This window comes from Anomaloglossus baeobatrachus, chromosome 3, assembly GCF_048569485.1.
Source record: "Anomaloglossus baeobatrachus isolate aAnoBae1 chromosome 3, aAnoBae1.hap1, whole genome shotgun sequence".
Taxonomy (NCBI): domain Eukaryota; kingdom Metazoa; phylum Chordata; class Amphibia; order Anura; family Aromobatidae; genus Anomaloglossus; species Anomaloglossus baeobatrachus.
Window position 1 is genome coordinate 20,932,936 of NC_134355.1, and position 23,436 is coordinate 20,956,371.

Consider the following 23,436-nt stretch of genomic DNA (forward strand, 5'->3'; position numbering starts at 1 on the left):
CGAGGCTGTGCGCGCTGATTGGCAGCAGGGAGGAGCTGCAGTTACCGAGGCTGTGCGCGCTGATTGGCAGCAGGGAGGAGCTGCAGTTACCGAGGCTGTGCGCGCTGATTGGCAGCAGCCGAGGCTGTGCGCGCTGATTGGCAGCAGGGAGGAGCTGCAGCCGTTACTCCGCCGCTCATTGTATCCAGGGATGAGCTGCAGCTCCGGCCATTCATGCTTTGGGTGACGTCAGCACTGGAGGGCGTGGCTCCCGGGAAGCCACACCCCCTATGTTATATAAGCCCGCGCCGCGCACGCTGTGCGGGACATTGTGCCTCGGTGCTCGCTCCGTCCGCTCCTGCGCTGCCCGCTCCTCCCGGCTTTGTCTGTAGACCCTCCTGCAGCAGCGGACCCCCTTTTGTGTGATCTCTTCAGTCCAGGACTTTCCCCCAGACTCTCGGGACTTCATGTCTGTATTCTACCCTATTCCTTGGTAAGTGGCTCCTATGCATTAACCCCTTTATGGCTGCAATGCTTTCACTCACTTGTGGGAAGGTTTTGGGGGGCTTATGGTCTGATACATGAGGTGCTGGAGCTTATTTTGGGGTCTTTTGGAAGTTAATAAGTATACCGTATCATGCATTTTATACGGACACCAGTTGCTGGTTGTGAGAGGGTTAATGAGCCTTTGTTGGGGGGCAGGGTGGGCTCTTGTATGCAGCCTGCCTGAAATGAGACCCCAGGGGAGCCCGTTCACCCGGCGGTGCCCTGCAGGCTGCGGGTGGCATCTGGTGTCAGGTAGAAATCTGAGGTGCTGTGTGTGTGCCAAGCTGGCATCAGTGTGTGCCAAGGCGGCAGCTGGGCAGTGCGGGGCCGGGGGAGCAGCGGTAGCTGGGCAGTGCGGGGGCAGCTGGGCAGTGCGGGGCCGGGGGAGCAGCGGCAGCTGGGCAGTGCGGGGCCGGGGGAGCAGCGGCAGCTGGGCAGTGCGGGGCCGGGGGAGCAGCGGCAGCTGGGCAGTGCGGGGCCGGGGGAGCAGCGGCAGCTGGGCAGTGCGGGGCCGGGGGAGCAGCGGCAGCTGGGCAGTGCGGGGCCGGAGGGGCGGGGGGCAGTGGGGGGGCAGCTGGGCAGTGGGGGGGCAGCTGGGCAGTGGGGGGGCAGCTGGGCAGTGGGGGGGCAGCTGGGCAGTGGGGGGGCAGCTGGGCAGTGCGGGGCCGGGGGAGCAGGGGCAGCTGGGCAGTGCGGGGGGCAGTGGGGGGCCGGGGGAGCAGGGGCAGCTGGGCAGTGCGGGGGGCAGTGGGGCAATGCGGGGCTGGGGGAGCCTGGGCAGTGCGGGGTCGGGGGGAGACTGCGCTGCAAGCTCTGATGAAGTTTGCTTTCTATTGATACTGAAACCAGGGAGAGGAGGGGTTAATACCGCTTTGCTACATTGTTTCTTTTAATACTAATTTAATGAATTGTTTAGACCCTCTAGGGAGCGCTGGGTCTAATTAAAGGGGTGGATTGTGGAGAGGGTATCTGGAGGGACGGGCTAGTAATAGAGGGGTGGGATACATTGAGAGGCAGATAAGGATAGAGGGGTACCTGGATGGATGGGCAGGAAATAAAAGGGGGATAACTGGAGGGGCAGATTGTGGGGTACCTGGATGGACTGGCTGGAAATAAAGGGGGTGGCATACCTGGAGGGGCAGATTAAAGAGGGCTACCTGGAAAGGCTGGCTGGAAATAAAGGGGCAGAGGGTTGGATAACTGGAGGGGCAGATTAAGGAGAGGGGAGGGAAGGGCCCCTGAATGGGTAGGCTGGAAATAAAGGGCTAAGGGGGAGTGAGGGGATGCCTAAGTGAGAGGGGTACTTGGTGGGGCAGGCTGGAAATGGGTGGGATATCTGAAGGGGCAGATTGAGGGGGAGACAAAGGGGTGCCTGGAGAGGCAGGCTGGAAAGAAAGGTGGGATACCTAGAGAAGCAGATTAAGGGAAAAAGGGGGTACCTGGAGGGGCTGGCTGGAAATAGAGGGTGGGGGGAAGCTTGGAGGGACATATTAGCGGGCTACCTGAGGAGCAGCCAAAGGAGAGGTGGGGTACTTGAAATGGGGGGGTAAGATACCTGGAGGGACAGGCTGGAGAGGAAGGAGAGAAGGTGCCTGGAGGAGCATGTTGGTGATAAAGGGGTGTACCTGGAGGGTCACTTGTTGGGAAGAGGTGGTACTTGGAGAGGTATAGCTTGAGAGCCTGAGAATTGACATGGAGGGGCAGGCTGGTGGGAGAAGCAAGTACCTGGAGAGCAGGCTGTGGAGGCAAGAGGGGGGGACCTTGAGGGACAGGCTGAGGAATAGAGGGGGGTTTCTGGAGGGACAGGCTGAGGAATAGAGGGGGTATCTGGAGGGACAGGCTGAGGAATAGAGGGGGTATCTGGAGGGACAGGCTGAGGAATAGAGGGGGGTATCTGGAGGGACAGGCTGAGGAATAGAGGGGGGTATCTGGAGGGACAGGCTGAGGAATAGAGGGGGGTATCTGGAGGGACAGGCTGAGGAATAGAGGGGGGTATCTGGAGGGGCAGGCTGAGGAATAGAGGGGGGTATCTGGAGGGGCAGGCTGAGGAATAGAGGGGGGTATCTGGAGGGACAGGCTGAGGAATAGAGGGGGGTATCTGGAGGGACAGGCTGAGGAATAGAGGGGGGTATCTGGAGGGGCAGGTTGAGGAATAGTGAGGGGGTATCTGGAGGGGCAGGTTGAGGAATAGTGAGGGGGTATCTGGAGGGGCAGGTTGAGGAATAGTGAGGGGGTATCTGGAGGGGCAGGTTGAGGAATAGTGAGGGGGTATCTGGAGGAGCAGGTTGAGGAATAGTGAGGGGGTATCTGGAGGGGCAGGTTGAGGAATAGTGAGGGGGTATCTGGAGGGGCAGGTTGAGGAATAGTGAGGGGGTATCTGGAGGGGCAGGTTGAGGAATAGTGAGGGGGTATCTGGAGGGGCAGGTTGAGGAATAGTGAGGGGGTATCTGGAGGGGCAGGTTGAGGAATAGTGAGGGGGTATCTGGAGGGGCAGGTTGAGGAATAGTGAGGGGGTATCTGGAGGGGCAGGTTGAGGAATAGTGAGGGGGTATCTGGAGGGGCAGGTTGAGGAATAGTGAGGGGGTATCTGGAGGGGCAGGTTGAGGAATAGAGGGGGTATCTGGAGGGGCAGGCTGAGGAATAGAGGGGGTATCTGGAGGGGCAGGTTGAGGAATAGAGGGGGGTATCTGGAGGGGCAGGCTGAGGAATAGAGGGGGGTATCTGGAGGGGCAGGTTGAGGAATAGTGAGGGGGTATCTGGAGGGGCAGGTTGAGGAATAGAGGGGGTATCTGGAGGGACAGGCTGGTGAGACTGAGGGGGTAGTTGGAAGGATATTTTGTGGTGTACAGTGTAGAGAAGGGGCAGCGTGGCTTTGAGGACTGGTTTGGAGGAGGGGTGGGTAGAGTGTCAGCTCCCTTGGTTCTATTAGTATACAGCAGGACATCTGCGGTTGGTCGCCGGTCCTCCTGACCAGAGCTGCTGAGCTTGTCCTGATCCACAGTAATTGCATTAGTTTCCGCATTTGGCAGAGCTTAGCTTGTCTGATGTAGCAGAGTGGAGTTTGCTATTTTGCACGTCCCATGGTCAAATTGCCACTTTCTCCATGGTGTTACATAGGACTGCAGCTGCGTGTAATTTCAGCCCCTTTACACAAGCAATGGGAGATGGGGACGTTAACCCCGCACTAGGCTCTGCTGCATCGTTAGTGGTGACCACTGCACATAGGTTTGGTGAACTTTGCTGATACCATAATGTGCCTTGTGCTGATTCTTGCCCCGTGGATCCTTTATGCCCAGTGTCAGTGGAGGAGACCCCAGGCTGCGGCGCCATGGGCCTGGGGCGAGATCATGGCTGTATACAGACGTTATATACAGATGTGCAGAGGCTCCAGGGTAGAATTCTTGGCATGTTGTATGTTTCGTCCCATGTATGTCATACGTGATGAAATGGCTTCACATTGGCTCCATGCCGCTGATGTCATCGCCCGTGCGGTCGGTGCAGTGTGAATGGTAATGTTCTGTTCTTGTCGCTGCCTACCTCCTCATTCACGCGCGGCCATGATGAATCACCGTGATGGGCTCCTGTTCATTCAGAAATTGCTGCTTATCGGTTTCCTGGAGATGCTTCGTATAATCCTGCCCCAAGCCTCCTGCGAGCCATGAGGACCGGAATATTTAAAGGGATATTCACCGGCGGCCAATGTGTTGCAGAGATTTCCATCAGAATGGTGTTAATGTAACAGCGGCATTTGGACCAATGGAAATAAATGGATGAGATTCATAAATTTCTGCAGCAAATCTGCTGTCCTCCCCCCTAACAGCGGCTCTGTATTCTTCATGGTGATGGCGGTGATTAACTTCCCCAGCAATAACATCGGCTTGCCGGAGGTCTCTGCAGTGGGGCGCACATCGGCTGGCCAGAGGTCTCTGCCGTGGGGGGCACATCGGCTGGCCGGAGGTCTCTGCCGTGGGGGGCACATCGGCTGGCCGGAGGTCTCTGCGGTGGGGCGCACATCGGCTGGCCAGAGGTCTCTGCCGTGGGGGGCACATCGGCTGGCCGGAGGTCTCTGCCGTGGGGGGCACATCGGCTGGCCGGAGGTCTCTGCCGTGGGGGGCACATCGGCTGGCCGGAGGTCTCTGCCGTGGGGGGGCACATCGGCTGGCCGGAGGTCTCTGCCGTGGGGGGGCACATCGGCTGGCCGGAGGTCTCTGCCGTGGGGGGGCACATCGGCTGGCCGGAGGTCTCTGCCGTGGGGGGGCACATCGGCTGGCCGGAGGTCTCTGCCGTGGGGGGGCACATCGGCTGGCCGGAGGTCCCTGCGGTGGGGCGCCCATCGGCTGGCCGGAGGTCTCTGCCGTGGGGGGCACATCGACTGGCCGGAGGTCTCTGCCGTGGGGGGCACATCGACTGGCCGGAGGTCTCTGCCGTGGGGGGCACATCGGCTGGCCGGAGGTCTCTGCCGTGGGGGGGCACATCGGCTGGCCGGAGGTCTCTGCCGTGGGGGGGCACATCGGCTGGCCGGAGGTCTCTGCCGTGGGGGCGCCCATCGGCTGGCCGGAGGTCCCTGCGGTGGGGCGCCCATCGGCTGGCCGGAGGTCCCTGCGGTGGGGCGCCCATCGGCTGGCCGGAGGTCTCTGCCGTGGGGGGCACATCGACTGGCCGGAGGTCTCTGCCGTGGGGGGCACATCGGCTGGCCGGAGGTCTCTGCCGTGGGGGGGCACATCGGCTGGCCGGAGGTCCCTGCGGTGGGGCGCCCATCGGCTGGCCGGAGGTCTCTGCCGTGGGAGGCACATCGACTGGCCGGAGGTCTCTGCCGTGGGGGGCACATCGACTGGCCGGAGGTCTCTGCCGTGGGGGGCACATCGACTGGCCGGAGGTCTCTGCCGTGGGGGGCACATCGGCTGGCCGGAGGTCTCTGCCGTGGGGGGCACATCGGCTGGCCGGAGGTCTCTGCCGTGGGGGGCACATCGGCTGGCCGGAGGTCTCTGCCGTGGGGGGCACATCGGCTGGCCGGAGGTCTCTGCCGTGGGGGGCACATCGGCTGGCCGGAGGTCTCTGCCGTGGGGGGCACATCGGCTGGCCGGAGGTCTCTGCCGTGGGGGGCACATCGGCTGGCCGGAGGTCTCTGCCGTGGGGGGCACATCGGCTGGCCGGAGGTCTCTGCCGTGGGGGGCACATCGGCTGGCCGGAGGTCTCTGCCGTGGGGGGCACATCGGCTGGCCGGAGGTCTCTGCCGTGGGGGGCACATCGGCTGGCCGGAGGTCTCTGCGGTGGGGCGCCCATCGGCTGGCCGGAGGTCTCTGCGGTGGGGCGCCCATCGGCTGGCCGGAGGTCTCTGCGGTGGGGCGCCCATCGGCTGGCCGGAGGTCTCTGCGGTGGGGGGCACATCGGCTGGCCGGAGGTCTCTGCCGTGGGGGGCACATCGGCTGGCCGGAGGTCTCTGCCGTGGGGGGCACATCGGCTGGCCGGAGGTCTCTGCCGTGGGGGGCACATCGGCTGGCTGGAGGTCTCTGCCGTGGGGGGCACATCGGCTGGCCGGAGGTCTCTGCCGTGGGGGGCACATCGGCTGGCCGGAGGTCTCTGCCGTGGGTGCATTTGAAATCGGATGATTTTTCTTGGACGCATTTTTTTAAGGTGATTTTCCAGCCCACATGGGACAACCCCGTTGTTAAGACTTGCCTTGCACACGATCACTGTACTTTTATATTCTGGTTCTTAATGTCTGTTGTGACTGTTTTTTAATGTGTCCGTAAAAATAATCATAATTTAGATCTGTAGCTGAAAATATGGATATAAACATGAGCGGCCATTACCGTGACCTGCAAGTTAAAACTTCATTATCCTCCAACGTCAAAGAAATCCCTCATCCTTTTCTATGATGTACACTGTAAAAAAAATCCCTAATCTTGCAGTGTCCAGAAATGTATGGTCTGTTGGGTTTAGTGTGGTTATATATAGAGCAGGTCTAGACTGTATAATACCATAAGTACAACCTGTGCAGCCGCTCAGGGGCCCAAAGGTGAAAGTCTACTTATATCTCCAAAGCAGGTGGAATTGTACACGATTATGACCTACTGGACTTAAAAGGCCCATATATTCTTGCATAAGGGCCATAGTCTATGTCCACTCCTGGTAAAATATGTATATACTGACATAGAGCAGATCTGCAGGGTCAGTCCAGTGTATAAATGGACCATAGAGCAGTTCTGCAGGGTCAGTCCAGTGTATATATGGACCATAGAGCAGTTCTTCAGGCTCAGTCCAGTGTATATATGGACCATAGAGCAGTTCTGCAGGGTCAGTCCAGTGTATGAATGGACCGTAGAGCAGTTCTTCAGGGTCAGTTCAGTGTATATATGGACCATAGAGCAGTTTTGCAGGGTCAGTCCAGTGTATATATGGACCATAGAGCAGTTCTTCAGGGTCAGTCCAGTGTATATATGGACCATAGAGCAGTTCTGCAGGGTCAGTCCAGTGTATATATGGACCATAGAGCAGGTCTGTAGGTTCAGTCCAGTGTATATATGGACCATAGAGCAGTTCTTCAGGGTCAGTCCAGTGTATATATGGACCATAGAGCAGTTCTTCAGGGTCAGTCCAGTGTATATATGGACCATAGAGCAGTTCTGCAGGGTCAGTCCAGTGTATATATGGACCATAGAGCAGGTCTGCAGGGTCAGTCCAGTGTATATATGGACCATAGAGCAGGTCTGTAGGTTCAGTCCAGTGTATGAATGGACCATAGAGCAGTTCTGCAGGGTCAGTCCAGTGTATATATGGACCATAGAGCAGTTCTGCAGGGTCAGTTCAGTGTATATATGGACCATAGAGCAGTTCTGCAGGGTCAGTCCAGTGTATATATGGACCATAGAGCAGTTCTGCAGGGTCAGTTCAGTGTATATATGGACCATAGAGCAGTTCTGCAGGGTCAGTCCAGTGTATGAATGGACCATAGAGCAGTTCTGCAGGGTCAGTCCAGTGTATATATGGACCATAGAGCAGTTCTGCAGGGTCAGTCCAGTGTATATATGGACCATAGAGCAGTTCTGCAGGGTCAGTCCAGTGTATATATGGACCATAGAGCAATTCTGCAGGGTCAGTCCAGGGTAAGAATTGGCCAGGGTATTTTCATTGGCCCCTAAAAAAGATCTTCTCCAAGAATAGTTGTTGTTCTTTTTGTTTCTTTTTCTTTTGGGGTGGGGGGGGGGGGGCATTGAGATGCCATTCTTCAAGAATTTTTGTGCCCTATATTGGCTGTTTGGTTAAGGTGTGGGGTAGTTTCTCCGGTATTTAGTCCTTTTACCTTGGAGCCTATTGTTCTGGATCTGATGGAGACTGTGGCTGTTCTGCAGTGTCACTGTTTTCTCATGACTGAACAAATGATGACATATTTGACATTTCTGCTGCAAGTAAACTCCTCCAATGGCCGAAACCTACAGACAACAGCTCATATTAGCACAGGACCATTATTGATATCATGTCCCCTCTGAATTGTAAAGCGCTGCGGAATATGTTGGCACTATAGAAATAAAACTTTATTAGAAACTTTATTATTATTGGGGGATCAGCTGATCTGTAATGTCTGGGGGCTTTCGGCACTGGAGATGTGATGTAAAGTATGGATCTCTATGATGGTGAAAGTTTTAAATTCCCTCTTTGTTACCCCATTAATGTAAACTGAATTGGATGCCAACAATATATTTTGGTAACTTCCTGGAATTCTACACAGAAAAATGAATTCATTGTTTTAGATAATCTGCAGAATGTTCTATTGTTCCTTAAAGGGGAAATCCAATGAACATCATCTAACCTATCCTTGTGCTGACGTATCGTAGATCTCCTTATAATTACCCACCAAGGGCCAAAGACTTGGTAATGAAATCTTTGAGGGTTGTAAGCCAGTAAACGATCACCTTGGCACTAGAGAAAGTAGAATTCCAGCACTGATATTAGGAATGGGTTCTTTGCAAACCTACAATTTGGCCCAGATTATTAAAATTTGGATGATTATCAAGAGGATAGCAATACATGGTATAGGAGATGCTTTATTATGTGGGATATTTGAGTAATGTGCTGCACATGTGCAGAACGACCTAAAGTGTTGGTTTTTATTACAATTGTATCAGTATTTTGAATCATCTGATTGTTTTTACAATGTAACATAAACAGGAACATGAAAGCCTGTCCTGATCATGTGCGTGAACTGCTCCAGGATTTTAGTGTATTAATAATTATTTTTTTTAATAAAAGCAAATATAAATGTCACTGCAATGTGCAAGTGCGGCCTCAGATCTGCACCAAATAAAGGGAACCTGTCATCAGAAATTTTGCTTTAAACCTAAACGTTTCCCCCTCTGCAGCTCCGGGGCTGCATTCTAGCAGGTTCCTGTACTTTTTTGTGGCCCCTTTTAAACCAAATTAAATACTTTATAAACTTGTACCTTTTGCTATGTAAATTTTGTAAATCGTCCATGGGGGCGGGCTCTCTGCTGACCGTTGCTGTTCCTCCAGCAGATTTACGCCGCCCCCCAACGCTGAATTTCATATCTCAGGACGCCGCCCCTGGGCGCCCGTGGTCCCGCGCTGTGCGACTGTAGCGGGACTGTGCACTGTGTGCACGTGTGACCGCTGGTGACGTTTTGCGCAGGCACAAGGTTATGGGCAGCACTGTGAGTGTCATCAGCAAGTGCTGCCCATGACCTCGTGACCGCACTTTCCCCTCTTCCTCCAGCGTTCTGCGCAAGCGCGTGCTGGCCAGATGACCCGACGTCACCTCTTTCCCATCTTGCCCTGCTGCAGGGGAAGGAGGTGACGTCGGGTCATTTGGCCGGCGAGCGCTTGCGCAGAACGCTGGAGGCAGTGGGGGAAAGCGCGTCCACGAGATTATGGGCGGGCACTTGCGATGCAATCACAGCGCCGCCCATAATCTCGTGCTTGTGACACACGTCACCAGCTATCCTGGCGTGGGCGGCACCTCGGGCGCAGTGGGCGGCGTCCTGATGGATGAAATGGAGTGTGGGGGGACAGCGTCAATGTGCTGGAGGAACAGCAACGGTCAGCAGAGAGCCCGCCCCCATGGACGATTTACAAAATTTACATAGCAAAAGGTACAAGTTTATAAAGTATTTAATTTGGTTTAAAAGGGGCCACAAAAAGTACAGGAACCTGCTAGAATGCCGCACAAAAGCTGCAGAGGGGGACACTTAGGTTTCAAGCTAAATTTCTGATGACAGGTTCCCTTAAGTCAAGCCTTGTCCACAAAGTGGTGCAGTTTTTTTTTTTAGCTTTGATAGCTGTACAGCTTTAATTTTTATTTTTGTGATATTTTGGTGACTTTTCCAAGCTCGGGGTATCTTGAAAGATTTCACTGCATTTTTGGCTCTGTGCGCGCGCGTATTTTGACGTGGATTTTGACGCAGATTTTCAGAAATCTGCCGCAAAATCTGCATGTCCATTGTGAAGCCAGCAAGGTCTGAGAATTCAGAAGTGCTGTGCCCACGTTGAGTATTTTTCCCTTGTGTATTTGGTGCAGATTTCTTTTTTTTTTTCTGCACCAAATACGCAAGAGAAAAATAAGCAATGTGGGCACAGCACTTCTGAATTCTCATAGATTTTGCTGGCTTCACAATGGACATGCAGATTTTGCTGCAGATTTCTGAACATACTCGGCAAAACTACACAGCGTGGGCACTGGGCCTTAAGGTGTCACACACAGAGACGACAACGACATTGCTGCTAAGTCACCATTTTCTGTGACGTAGCAACGACCTCAACAGCGACGTCGCTGTGTGTGACACATAACAACGATCGGACCCCTGCTGCGTAATCGCTGCTCGCTCCTGAATATTCCAGGTCCTTTTTTGATCGCTGCTATCCCGCTGCGTCATAAGCTCAGCATCCTTGTGTTTGACACCGCAGCAGTGACGGTCGCGACGACGCTGAAGGCAGTGGCGTCGGACTGAAGGCAGGACAAGGGCGTGTTTTTGCGGTGTATTTTGCAACGCCCCTACGACTCCGATTGGTGGTTACAACAGCGTTCCGATTGGGTACCTTGCCGAAGGCGTTAGTGATTTCATTCTTTAAGTTCCATTCTTTGTTCTACGTAGTAGATTCTCTGGTGTCGCTAGTGTCGTTTGTGGCTCTGAATGAAATGAAATAGAATGAATGAAAGAACTACTGCGTCTTCCTTTGTTTTGCATGGTCACCCAGTCGGGTGCTGCTGTCGTGATCACCAATCAGAATAGAGGGGCGTGAAAAGACAACACAAAGGCGCTGTAGCGATCACCAATTAACAGAGGGGTGTGAAGAGGCAACGCAAAACATGTCTAGGGGTAAACACCACGCCTCGATCAAGGTCTGAGTCGTCGCACAGCGACGCGCGTGACACTGCACCACGACCGTTGAGGTCGCTATGATCGCTGCTCCGTCGCTGCTTAAAATTCCATGTAGGCGAAGTTCACACATCCTGTGTTTTGCATCAGTCACAATCCGTCGCCTTGGGGAATTACGGTACCCTGCAAAATATTTTGCAGGAATCCTGTATTTCCCCATAGACTTATATTAGCGACGGATTGCGACTGATGACCCTGCGTTGCATCCGCTGCGTCGCGGTCCGTCGTTTTTGACTGACCGCCGAGCGGGGAGCAACGCAGAATGTAACGTTTTTCGGGCCGTTGAAAACAACGCACCGCACAGGAATCCGTCGCGATCCGCCAAGCTTGTAATGCATGTCTATGGTGCAGGATTCCGTTGTAATCCGTCTTACAACGGAATCCAGCGCAGGATTCCGTCATGCTCTACTGAGCATGCCCAGCATGTTTGGCACGCCCACTGGGCTGTCCCAAACACAGACGGATCATGACTGATCCGTCAAAAAACGGACGCACAGCGGATGTAACGGACGCAACTGATCCGTTTTTTCACAGGATTCCTGTGAAAGGAATCCTGTGAAAAACACATCAGTTGCATCAGTTGACATCTTGAAAATGACTGATCCGTTGCTGACGGACCTGACGGATTGAAAACACAGGATGTGTGAACTTAGCCTTTGACAGCTTACTAGCGATCATCTATGGTCTCTGTTGCGTCACAAGAAATGGTGACGTAACAGCGACGACGTTGTCAGTGTGAACCCAGCTTTACAGTGGAGGAGGATCTAATGGCTTTTTTTTTCTTTTGCAGCACTGATTACTTGAGATCAGCTGAAATGACTGAGGTTATAATGAACACTCAACCCATGGACGAGATCGGTTTAAGCCCTCGCAAAGATTCTTATCAGGTACGTTCTACGGAGAAATCTGCCTCTGGATGTTTCTACAGCATTAGCTCACAATTGCCTTGGAATGGTCCACGTTTTGAGTTTTTGGGAGATGACTGATTTGGCAGCTATTAGTTACCCCAAAACGTTGCGGTCTTGCGACAGATTTGGAGACTGGGGAAGCTCGGTTAATACTTTTTTGAGAATTGCAATGGATTTGTATTTTCAACAAGTTTTCTTGTTTGGTAAGAAATGGCGGACTCTACTTTTTCTGTTCATGGTAAAACTGGGCAAAAGTGGCTTCCATGACCATAGCTAGAAGTCTTCCCTGGAAAGGTTTCCTTGTGCGCATGGTATCCATTGCTAAGCAGATTTGCTAATCCGAAATTTTGGAACATTTGGGTGATGACTTTGATGCCTCAGTTGTTTGCAAAAGCAGATACTAGCCAATATCCTGCTATAGCGTTAGGGAAGATAGATGATGGCTTTTACAGCTCGAGTGGATTGCCACCCAGCTTTTCCACACCCAGAGTGGAAACTATACATGAATGCATATATTCTGTGCTACTACACGTTGGGAAAATTGTTTTGGCTGCTAAACTAGGTTGAGTGGGCATTTGGCTACAACAGGGTTAAAACATAGTTCGTAATCCTGGCAGAGCTGCAGCTATAGGGGACTAGTAGGACATGTTCTGCGTCAGCGCCCAGAGCACAAGGTGCTGCTACAGATCAAAAAAAGGCACCCTTAAAGCCGTGCTCAGATCAGGGTTCACAGCGTTTTGGATGCACTGTTTTCACTGCTTCCAAATCGCTGCATTGTACAGTACAAGCAGTGGATGGGATTTCTGGAAATCTGCCCGCTGTGCTTATTTTCTCACAACCAAAACTGACCTGCGGTGCGGCTTTACGAGGCACAGCATGTCAATTCTTTGCTGTGGAGACGCAAGCTTTCTCCACAGGGAGAACATGGCAAGAGACCGCAACTTCTAAAGCCTGGATCATGGGCACGAGCCGCTGCGGTCTCCTGCGGAGGAGGCTCGTGGCCCCGCAGGTCAAGACCTGCCGCATCCAGGAAGCAGAGGGTCCTGATCGTGTGCACGTACCCCAATAGGGCATTGAACTTTAACACAAGGTTAAGGGAATCTATGCTTGGCTTGCCTTCATCTGAACCAAGTGCAGTGATACAATGTAGGGTGCACTAGGGCGTATCTGGGGGTGTCGCCAGTCCTGCGCGGGGGTGTCGCCAGTCCTGCGCGGGGGTGTCGCCAGTCCTGCGCGGGGGTGTCGCCAGTCCTGCGCGGGGGTGTCGCCAGTCCTGCGCGGGGGTGTCGCCAGTCCTGCGCGGGGGTGTCGCCAGTCCTGCGCGGGGGTGTCGCCAGTCCTGCGCGGGGGTGTCGCCAGTCCTGCGCGGGGGTGTCGCCAGTCCTGCGCGGGGGTGTCGCCAGTCCTGCGCGGGGGTGTCGCCAGTCCTGCGCGGGGGTGTCGCCAGTCCTGCGCGGGGGTGTCGCCAGTCCTGCGCGGGGGTGTCGCCAGTCCTGCGCGGGGGTGTCGCCAGTCCTGCGCGGGGGTGTCGCCAGTCCTGCGCGGGGGTGTCGCCAGTCCTGCGCGGCACAGCTATTTGGTTGCTGCTAAATGGCAGTGGAATTTAAAATAGATTGCGGCAACCAGATACCGGGCAGCTGCTTGTCTGGCTTGCTTGATAGGGATAATAGATCATTTTGTCCAAACTGAGGGAGATGTGGATTGAAGCAGCAGCTATAGCATGTACTCCTGCTTGGTCTGAAAAGTAGGGGGTAATGTGTAATTGGTTTGACCATCCCCCCTTCCCAAGTGTGGCATGGTGGCAATCTTCAGTCATCACTGTAATGATTGCTACCGTTCATTTACTGATCACATAAGACAATTTCTTTTCTCATGATTTTTTTGGTGGAGGAAATTATAAAAAAAAAGTCCAAAAATGTCATGACTTTCAGTCTGCTCTCATTTGGTGTTGGCATTTATCTTCTGCCAGATAGAGCGGGTTTATTTCGCAGCGGTTACTGGCGGCCCGCGCTTTCTAGAAACACTGAGGTTATTATGAATGAGTCCGCTGTCTCTACGTTCATTGCTTGTGTTAATGAGAATCGCTCACTTGTGCATGAAAGGCCTGGAGCCAAGCAGACTTCGAAGAATCCGGAACGGACGCTGCGCGCCATGCTGACGTGCTTCATTCTGATGTCTGTTGTGACCTGCTGCAGGTTCTTAAAGGGAAATGCGCAGTGAATTCTTAGATTGGGGCAGGCGGGTGTCTTAAATTGTTGTAGTATTACAGATTGTAGGGACTGATGCAATAAAAGTATTTCAGTCTGTACAACATCTATAGTTCCACTGTATGGCGGTATTATAAATATGCTGCATAATCTGCAATACAGTGTAAATAGAATTTGTCTAAGTGCCATCTTGTTGCATTGACCATTCTCCTGTCTCATTGCAGAGACATTCTCATCTAAATTAGGGGGTGGATATGGGTTGACTATGGCACCATATGGCGGCACATATTGTGTATACTGGAAGTGTAGGGACTACTAGAGCTATACTATTGTAGGGAGGTCAAATGTACTTGGCTTAATCACCTGTTTTGGTTTTTGCAATGTGGTGTGAACTTCTCATACTACTTTGGAGATTTGATTGCTTTTGTTTTTGGGGTGTTTTTTTTAGAACTATAGTGACGAGAAATGCAAATTCCACTTTTTTTTACAATTTTTTTTTTTTTCAAGAAAATTAAGATTTGAAGCAGTGATTGTACGATATCCTTTAAAGATCAAATTTTGCAATATATCGTAAAATTGAAGGACAAGATGGCAGCTATTGGGGCTTTCAGTAGGCACCCGGCTGTAATGGCAATCCATCAGCACCCTGTTGCTTGTGATGGATACCTCTGTGTAGGCACAACCAGACTAAACTGAATCTGTCACCAGGTTTTTGCTCCCTATCTGAGAGCAGCATAACAGAGGCAGAGACCCGGATTCCAGCGATGTCACGTACTGAGCTGTGTGCTGTCATTTTGATAAAATCAATCTTTTCTGCTGCAGATCTAGCAGTTATACAGAGCTCATGAATATGCTGGACTACCAGCAGCATATAAAGTAGTCCTGTAATGATAATCTCCTGCTGATCAGTGATTATCAAAACTGCACTAAGCAGCACAGAAAGTGACACCACTGGAATGAGGATCTCTGCCCCTACATTATGCTGCTCTCGTATTAGGTGGCAAAAATCTGGTGACACTTCCTTTAAGAAGGTTGAACCAGATGGACTTAGTTACATAGGTTGAAAAAAGACCTATGTAAGTACTGATGTCAGAGATTGCGAGTGGCATCTGGGTAAACAGCAGCGTGTGGCACGTGCTCAGGTTGCTGCTGTTAGTGGATGCCGTTAGTATGGTGCAGACTCAGGAGTTATTATACAATTACATCAAAGGGTGAAAGGGTTAACCCTCGATTGTGACGTCACTCCAGCACCCCCATCTGCTTTTCATCTTTTGTCTCAAAAGGACTTATTCTTGCACCACTTTAAGATTTGCATGTCCAACTTTCTCTGTCGAAATATGGAAACTGTCCACAAGTATACATGACCGGCAGATCTAACAGCGCTGCCCCGGAAGCAAAATCCTCCTATAGTGAACACGTTCAGCATGGTTCTAATGTTAGTGTTCCTCACCATTTCCTTATTTCTGCTTCCTGTCAGTGAATGGAAATATTGGTTTACATTCAGACGCCTGAAAACCTCACTCAGCTCATACACGTCCATTCACAAAGTGCAGCTGTCCAAACTCATTTGATGAGAACTCTGCCCATATGACCTGACATTACATTACAGGCCCGAAGCCTGAGGCAGATCTACCAAAATGGAGTCTCCTCTTTTGTTGTCATGGAGACTTCTGAGGAGATGGTTGTATGTTAGACACAATGAAAAGCAAAAAAGTAGTTGTCATTGGCAACCAGAGGTTTCTGCTTTCACTTTCTGCAGGCCTCAGATTATTGAAGTGGCGTTCTCCATGGCAACCAGTTTTCCATAACTACATTATCAGGGCTGTTATGCAACCAGCCTCTGCCTGTAATGGCCGCAGCCTGCTCTGACTGCTGCTGTTTAACCCTTGAATAGATAACCGCGCCATGTTAGTCTCATGGTTGTGAATTCAGTTCGGGAGCCCATTGTTTTCCTATGATACAATCGCTGCTGCCATTGGGTTGCCATGCCACTGCCAGCTGGTGGCTTCCTCTTAGGCTGCTTTCACACATCCGGTTTTTGCAGTGCGACTCAATCCGGCTCAAAAACCTATGCAACGGATGCAGCAGAAAAACCGGATCCGTTGCATAAGTTTTCCCATGTGGCCCGTCCGTTTTTTGACGGATGCGGCTTGATACTGAGCATGCGCAGTGCAAAAAAACCGCCTTCCGGTGGCCGGATGCGTTTTTTTCCGCAGGACGCCACATCCGGTGTCCATAGGCTTGCATTGTAAATCACGCTGGATCTGGTGCAATGCGTTTTTTTTCGCCGCACAAAAAACGTGCCAGGCAACGTTCCATCCGACCGCCGCATGGGCTAAATATGCCGCATCCGGCAAAAAACGAAAGCAACGCAAGGCCATGCGGCACAATACGGCGCTAATGCAAGTCTATGCAGGAAAAACTCAACCGGCGGCAAAAAAAATGGTTGCGTTTTTTCTGCAAAGCGCCATATTGTGCCGCTCAGCAAAAAACAGCTGTGTGAAAGCAGCCTTAGGCCCTTGTCTGCCATCTTGGTACTCTTATAAAGGCCCACCACAGACCACAATTTACACTATATACAGCAATGCTGCAGTAAATGGAAAACACAACAGACCTGCAGTTTCAGACACCATAATAAAAAAACGATTAAAACGTCACAAACACAAAAATGTCTGCTTGGCATGCAAGAAAAGCAGGTCCTCACACGCTCCATTGACTTGCGACACATTATTCTGAATTTTTTTTATTTTTTTTTAATTACCACTAAACATAAAAATAAGTCAATTTGGTATTGCAGTAATGGTGGTGACCTTCAAAACTATAGCTTGTCCTACAAAAAATCCTTTAACTATGATTGAAAAATAAATGGGTTTTGAAAAAAGCAGTCTGTGCAGAATCTGCAAGGGAAAGCACAGCCCAGCAAAGTATGAGAATCCTGAAGTGCTGTGCACATGTTGCAGATTATTTTTCTTTGCAGATTTTGGTGCAGGAAAAAACTGCACCAAACAATTGACATGTTAATTGTTTCTGCGTTTTTCCCAGCATTTTTTAGATCACCATGCATAAAAAAATGCATCAGAAAATGCAAAGCAGCTGCAAAAAAACTTTCTGCAGCTTTTTTCCTGCTAAGAGATGCCATTTTTGGTGCAGAAAAACTGCAACAGTATGTCCGAACGCTGCAGTTTTGTCATAACCACAAAAAGGCGTCTTGTGGCCTGTGAGGGGGCGTCTTGTGGCCTGCGAGGGGGCGTCTTGTGGCCTGCGAGGGGGCGTCTTGTGGCCTGCGAGGGGGCGTCTTGTGGCCTGCGAGGGGGCGTCTTGTGGCCTGCGAGGGGGCGTCTTGTGGCCTGCGAGGGGGCGTCTTGTGGCCTGCGAGGGGGCGTCTTGTGGCCTGCGAGGGGGCGTCTTGTGGCCTGCGAGGGGGCGTCTTGTGGCCTGCGAGGGGGCGTCTTGTGGCCTGCGAGGGGGCGTCTTGTGGCCTGCGAGGGGGCGTCTTGTGGCCTGCGAGGGGGCGTCTTGTGGCCTGCGAGGGGGCGTCTTGTGGCCTGCGAGGGGGCGTCTTGTGGCCTGCGAGGGGGCGTCTTGTGGCCTGCGAGGGGGCGTCTTGTGGCCTGCGAGGGGGCGTCTTGTGGCCTGCGAGGGGGCGTCTTGTGGCCTGCGAGGGGGCGTCTTGTGGCCTGCGAGGGGGCGCCTTGTGGCCTGCGAGGGGGCGCCTTGTGGCCTGCGAGGGGGCGCCTTGTGGCCTGCGAGGGGGCGCCTTGTGGCCTGCGAGGGGGCGCCTTGTGGCCTGCGAGGGGGCGCCTTGTGGCCTGCGAGGGGGCGCCTTGTGGCCTGCGAGGGGGCGCCTTGTGGCAAAAAATCGCATAAATGCATGCGTTTTTGCTGTGTTTTTTGTTTTTTTTACCAATGGGTGCAAAACACAAAAATGCAAAAAAATTGACATGCTGCCTTTTTCTGGTTAGCACAAAAAAACAAGGTGCGCACAGCAAAACTGAAATCTCAGACTTTGCTACGGAAGCAAAATAAAGCAGTTTGTAGTGACTAGGTCACAAATTGCATCAAAAAAAGATCAAAAACTGCAGTGTGCGTAGAGCCTAACAGTCTCCAAAGCAAATGGGTTTGTAAGGCCGCAGTTTGTAAAATAAGTTTGATCTACTCCCCAAAAAAACAAACCATTTTGGTTAATTTGCCCAATCACTACGATTTCTGATCTTTGCAGGACGATTCTGATTGGCAGTAACGTGTAGTGTTAATGTTGATTTCTGTGCTTCCAAAAATAGGAGAGCATGACTATAAGATGGGCGTAAAGAGATAATGGTGCTTTGGGTGCAACCCTTAAATTGTGGACTATGGGCTCTGCTAGGGTCACTAGTCATGAACATCTAAAGCCGTCAATCAGTGGCAGCTTGGAGCATCTGAGGCTTCTCATTCATTAGTAATCACGTCTTTCATGTTCTGGGCTAATCTTTCATCCAGGTCTTTGTCTGTCTGAGCCGCGTGTTGACAAGTCCTAATCCTAAAACTAGGACACAAGGCTCGGAGAAGATAGAATGCTTTGCTATACATGAAAACTAAGCTTATAGCTTTAACTTTCTCAGGCTTGGGTGCAACCCAAAAGTGATCCCTATAGATGGGAATATTTTTGCAGAGTTTGAAAAGTTATTTTTTGGGTTTTTTTTAACAAGAAATCAGATTTCTAAAAATATACTCTTGCTCAATACCAAAGTGGAAGATTGTGCAAAATCTCTGAAAATAGGCGATTTGTGGGCAGGAAATGAGAATGTGCTGAGATTGCAGTGGAATTAAAAAGTGCAAACTTTAGCTCTGGAGAAATGATACAAGGTTCACGAGCTCACAAATATCCGGTCAGATGTTGGAGGGGGTGCACATGTGCTGTGAAGTCCTTTATTGTAGTAAAGGGGTTGCCCAGACTTTTTGATATCCTGAGATAAGCCATCAATAAGATTGGGAGGGGTGTCAGATGAGATCTGGAATTGGATCCCCATTGAGCTGATACTGATGACTTCACCACCACTCTAGGTGTCTAGACACAAGATGCAGGTCAAAGACGCTCTCGTTTATGGGGATGTCAAGACCCTTTTCTTAACATGTGGAAGATGTTGCATATTTTGCCTGACTTGCATGCTTGGCTGACCTTCCATATCATTTTAGATGATGGAGGAATAAGTTGCAGCCATATATCTTGCGACAACAAAGGAACAAAGTGGGGCATGTTGGATGCCAACTTTCTTCTGACCTCTGTCCATACACAAGGGTTGGTCAATCTTGCCTTCTATTCAGCAAACCCACCTTGGAAGGAAATGGCTCCCAACACATTAGATCAAGGGTGTCCTCTCCTTTTCACCAAGGGTCACATCAGCATTATAGTTGCCTTCAAAGGACTGTTCGTAACTGTATGGGCTCCTGCAGCTCTCCATGCGACACGGTAAGAGTATGGACACAAGTCACGCAATCCATAAACTGACCAGGGGCTATGCAACCACTGTCCCTCAAAGCCACGCCGAATGTCAGTTTACGCTGCAGAGATGAGTGGACATGGGATTTCTATAAATCCTCTCCACTGTGCTGCTTTTGTAAAGTGCAGCCCTGTGAATGCAGTGAAAATATGCTGCGTCCAATGCGCTGCAAACCCTGATTGTGTGCATCCACCCTAAGAGAAACTCACAGGCAGACAAAGGATCGCCTATCCATACAGGGACCGGGCCCCCTCCTGAGTGTTGGTCAGATGTTTGGGTCCTTATAGCTTTCTAAACCCTATAAAGACATAAGTTGCCTCCTACCACTTTAATTATGTAGACATGGCCCCCTTCCTGGTAGGCATGGCCCCCTTCCTGGTAGGCATGGCCCCCTTCCTGGTAGGCATGGCCCCCTTCCTGGTAGGCATGGCCCCCTTCCTGGTAGGCATGGCCCCCTTCCTGGTAGGCATGGCCCCCTTCCTGGTAGGCATGGCCCCCTTCCTGGTAGGCATGGCCCCCTTCCTGGTAGGCATGGCCCCCTTCCTGGTAGGCATGGCCCCCTTCCTGGTAGGCATGGCCCCCTTCCTGGTAGGCATGGCCCCCTTCCTGGTAGGCATGGCCCCCTTCCTGGTAGGCATGGCCCCCTTCCTGGTAGGCATGGCCCCCTTCCTGGTAGGCATGGCCCCCTTCCTGGTAGGCATGGCCCCCTTCCTTTCTCCAATGCTTTTTAAAATGAAGAAAAAAATTCCACTTCTTGGCTGTCATTGTCCTCTCTAAATAGTACAGTGGCCTGCAGGTGACCTCGCCGTACCTGCTATGGCAATGCATGATGTCACTGTTATGCTCCACTAGTCATGGGCACACTGAAGTCAGCTGCAGGCCCGACTGTTCTTTGTGCTGTGACACATTTCATCTGGATGTGCATCGTCAGATGCACAACCAGCTGAAGTAGGTCCTCCTCCACCCCCTGGCCTGGACCACAATCATTGTGCCCCTGCTCGTGGGCAACATAAGATGTGGCGGGCTGGATTTCACTGGCGGGCCTTTTGGTTTGACGTCCCTGTATTAGATAGTGGTCTGCAAACTTGCTTGGCAGACATCCATCTCTCACGACTCCTCCATAAACAGAACACTCGGCCTGGACAAGCGCTTCTGTGCTCAGGCGCTGCCAGACTCCTGTCTTCCTCCAGACTTCTTCTGGTAGTACCTTATCTTCAGGAATAACAAACGCATAGGCCGTTAGAAATTCAGCAAGGCAGAACATCCTTCTTCCCTACATTACATTCTAGGAATTATACCATAGTTCTACAGTACATATACTCTACTTTTTGCTTTAAGCATTGTAAAAATCTTGACCTTATAGAATTTATATTTTTTTTTACGTAACAGTTATATGGGTCTTGCGGACAAATTTATTTGAAACCTTATACTAGTGTCTTAATTTTTGTTTTTCCGAGTTGACCCTTTCCGGTTTCTCTCCTTTTTTTAGATCTTCCCAGACCCTTCAGACTTTGAACGATGCTGCAAACTGAAGGATCGGCTTCCCTCCATTGTGGTGGAGCCCACAGAGGGAGATGTGGAGAGTGGAGAACTCAGATGGCCCCCAGAAGAGTTCCTGGTGGAAGCAGAAGAAAAGGAATCAAACTGCGACACACAAAAAGACAACAAGGAGCAGTAATCCCATGATGACCCTTGTGGTTTTGGAAGTGAAGATGCCCAACAACGGGCTTACTATGAATCAGTTAGGAAGGATTTTGTTAACTATGACAAATTCCAAGATGCACCTGTGACGAGTCTTTATTTTATTTTTTCCTCTCGGTGGAAGAATCCAGCCTTCGTTGTGATTAAAAGCCCCGAAGTCTTGAAGAAGTGTTTGCTTTTTTTTTAATCAATCATTAGAATACTATCTGAGGTTTTTCTAAGGCTAGATGCAGTGATAAACTTAGATTAACGTAAGAAGGAATTCTTTGGACAGAGGCACAGACTCAACGACCATTAAGAAACCGCCTTGTCTGCAAAAAGTCAACCCTTCATTTCTCCATGTGAATGTTACATCACGCGGTCTACCAACCGGAGTCTTAGTTGATACAATACTGGTAATTTGTCATGATGATCCATTCCGAGCAAAGTCATCTTCTCGTGAACTGGTGGCGTACACCTTGGCTTCACTCTCGACAACTTTCTAAATGTCATCGACGTATCGTAACTATTTGTAATTGGATCAAAAAGTGGAATCTGTCTCTGTTGTATTAATTCCAGTGTTCGATTTTGTACAGGGATGCAATAGTGTCATGTATTTGTCCTGTACTATGAGATGTTGTGTTCCTTGGCTTTACCGTAAAACTTTGTAGGGTTCTGCAACAAAGTCAACAGTGTAGACAAGTATGTAGAGTTCTCTGGTATGGAAAAAACAAACATTGCGCTTCCTTTCTGGATAAAATGACAATCTTGTGCTTTACTGTATTGTCCTGTGCTCTCAATAGTCTTTACAGGTCATCGGAATTAATGTCTTGGGCATGGTTGGCCATCTTGACCTGTACGATCACTGAATGCAGTTGTATGTTGGCCGTCTGTTTTTATGGTGAAAAGCAATAGTTTAGAAAACTTTGCCAAAATGTTAGTGGGTGTGATAGTCCAACTTCTAAAAAGATGTACTAAAGCTCTGTCCGGAGTCAAAAATGGAAAGTGTCCTGATGACCAATTTTGCACGTTAAGTCAACCATGTTTTGGTTAGGGTTTGGTGCCCTTGAGACGATATTGATTTCTTCAGTCTGATGGATGGGGATCACTCTAAAAATACACTTCAGTCATTCAGTAAATTCCATTTTCAGACCCTTCTTTGCCCTTTAGCCCACTAGATATCAATATGATCTTTCCAGCCCTTCCTATCCATTGAATTGAGTAAATACCTCAGTGTAATATGCTGGTGGCTATGCAGACATATTGCCCACACATCACGCGTTACTAGATTTTTTGTCTTTGTAGACTCGTTCCTATTCTTGAAAGACAATACAGCAATAATTCCTGTTTTGATCTGTCCAAGTATTAAAAGAAAATCTCATGTGTTTCTTGCAAGTTGCATGTGTAAAATGTCTGTGGTTTTCTCTCCAGGTCTTGGTGTGTGCGCGCCACAGTTCACTTAAGTATTGGGTGGGGGTGCCAGGGTTACCGAGCATCACGGACGGGTGACAGATGTACCGTAAACCGCAATGAACTTGATACAATTGTCATTCCAGTAGATACATTGTGACAATCCACTGAGACTTCTCGATTTCGTGCATTGGCATCCATTAAAATTCCTACTGATCGCTGGGGGAAAAAAAAAACTGTGGAAGGAATGACTTTGTTTTTTTCCTCTTTCAGAGTATTGTATATTTCCATTTGTTACAAAGTGTCTGCGAACAAAAGCACTCGAGTTAACTCTGTTGTATAATAGTTATATATAAATATATATTTCTGTAATTTTTAAGGCTCAGGGAGATGCTAGCTTTTTTTTTTTTTTCAAAAACTATTGTCACTGTGACAGTTTGTAAATAAAAAGTTTCAAATTGCTTTCCAACTCAGCCGATGTGGCGGTTTTATTTGTACGTGTGAGCGCTGCTCTTCACCCCACACATTAAATATTTCCTGCATGTACCAGTCTTGACAAAAAGCAGAGTGACAGTTGTGCAGAATGTGGGATGTCTGCAGGGTAAAGGGATATCAATCACCGGCCAGGGAATGTCTGCTCATGGGTTTGCACAGTCATGAAACAAACCTTCAGTCGTCGAGGGTCTTTGGAGACAGTTGGTAGAAAACTCTCTGGTTGCTTAAATAACAATTTCTGGAGCTGCTCTGTCTTCTGATAGCGGCTGGGTACTGCATATCCGCCTCGCATTCTAATCCATAGGAGGCGGATGTGCAGTACCCGGCCGCGCCCACTATAAGA

The 23,436-nt window shown here is 50.6% G+C and overlaps 1 protein-coding gene across 1 annotated transcript; it reads left to right on the forward strand.

Moving 5' to 3' along the window:
* Positions 1-289: 289 nt before the first annotated feature.
* LBH (LBH regulator of Wnt signaling pathway) lies at positions 290-23,067 on the forward strand. Its single transcript, XM_075339048.1, has 3 exons — positions 290-472; positions 11,707-11,803; positions 20,998-23,067. The coding sequence occupies exons 1-3, from the start codon at positions 447-449 to the stop codon at positions 21,184-21,186; spliced, it is 312 nt and encodes a 103-aa protein (XP_075195163.1). The 5' UTR covers positions 290-446; the 3' UTR covers positions 21,187-23,067.
* The last annotated feature ends 369 nt before the right edge of the window (positions 23,068-23,436 follow it).

Coding starts and splice junctions, on each gene's coding strand:
- LBH (XM_075339048.1), top strand. CDS start 447: ATGTCTGTATTCTACCCTATTCCTTG. Junction 473..11,706: donor GTATTCTACCCTATTCCTTG/GTAAGTGGCTCC, acceptor TTTCTTTTGCAG/CACTGATTACTTGAGATCAG. Junction 11,804..20,997: donor CTCGCAAAGATTCTTATCAG/GTACGTTCTACG, acceptor TCCTTTTTTTAG/ATCTTCCCAGACCCTTCAGA.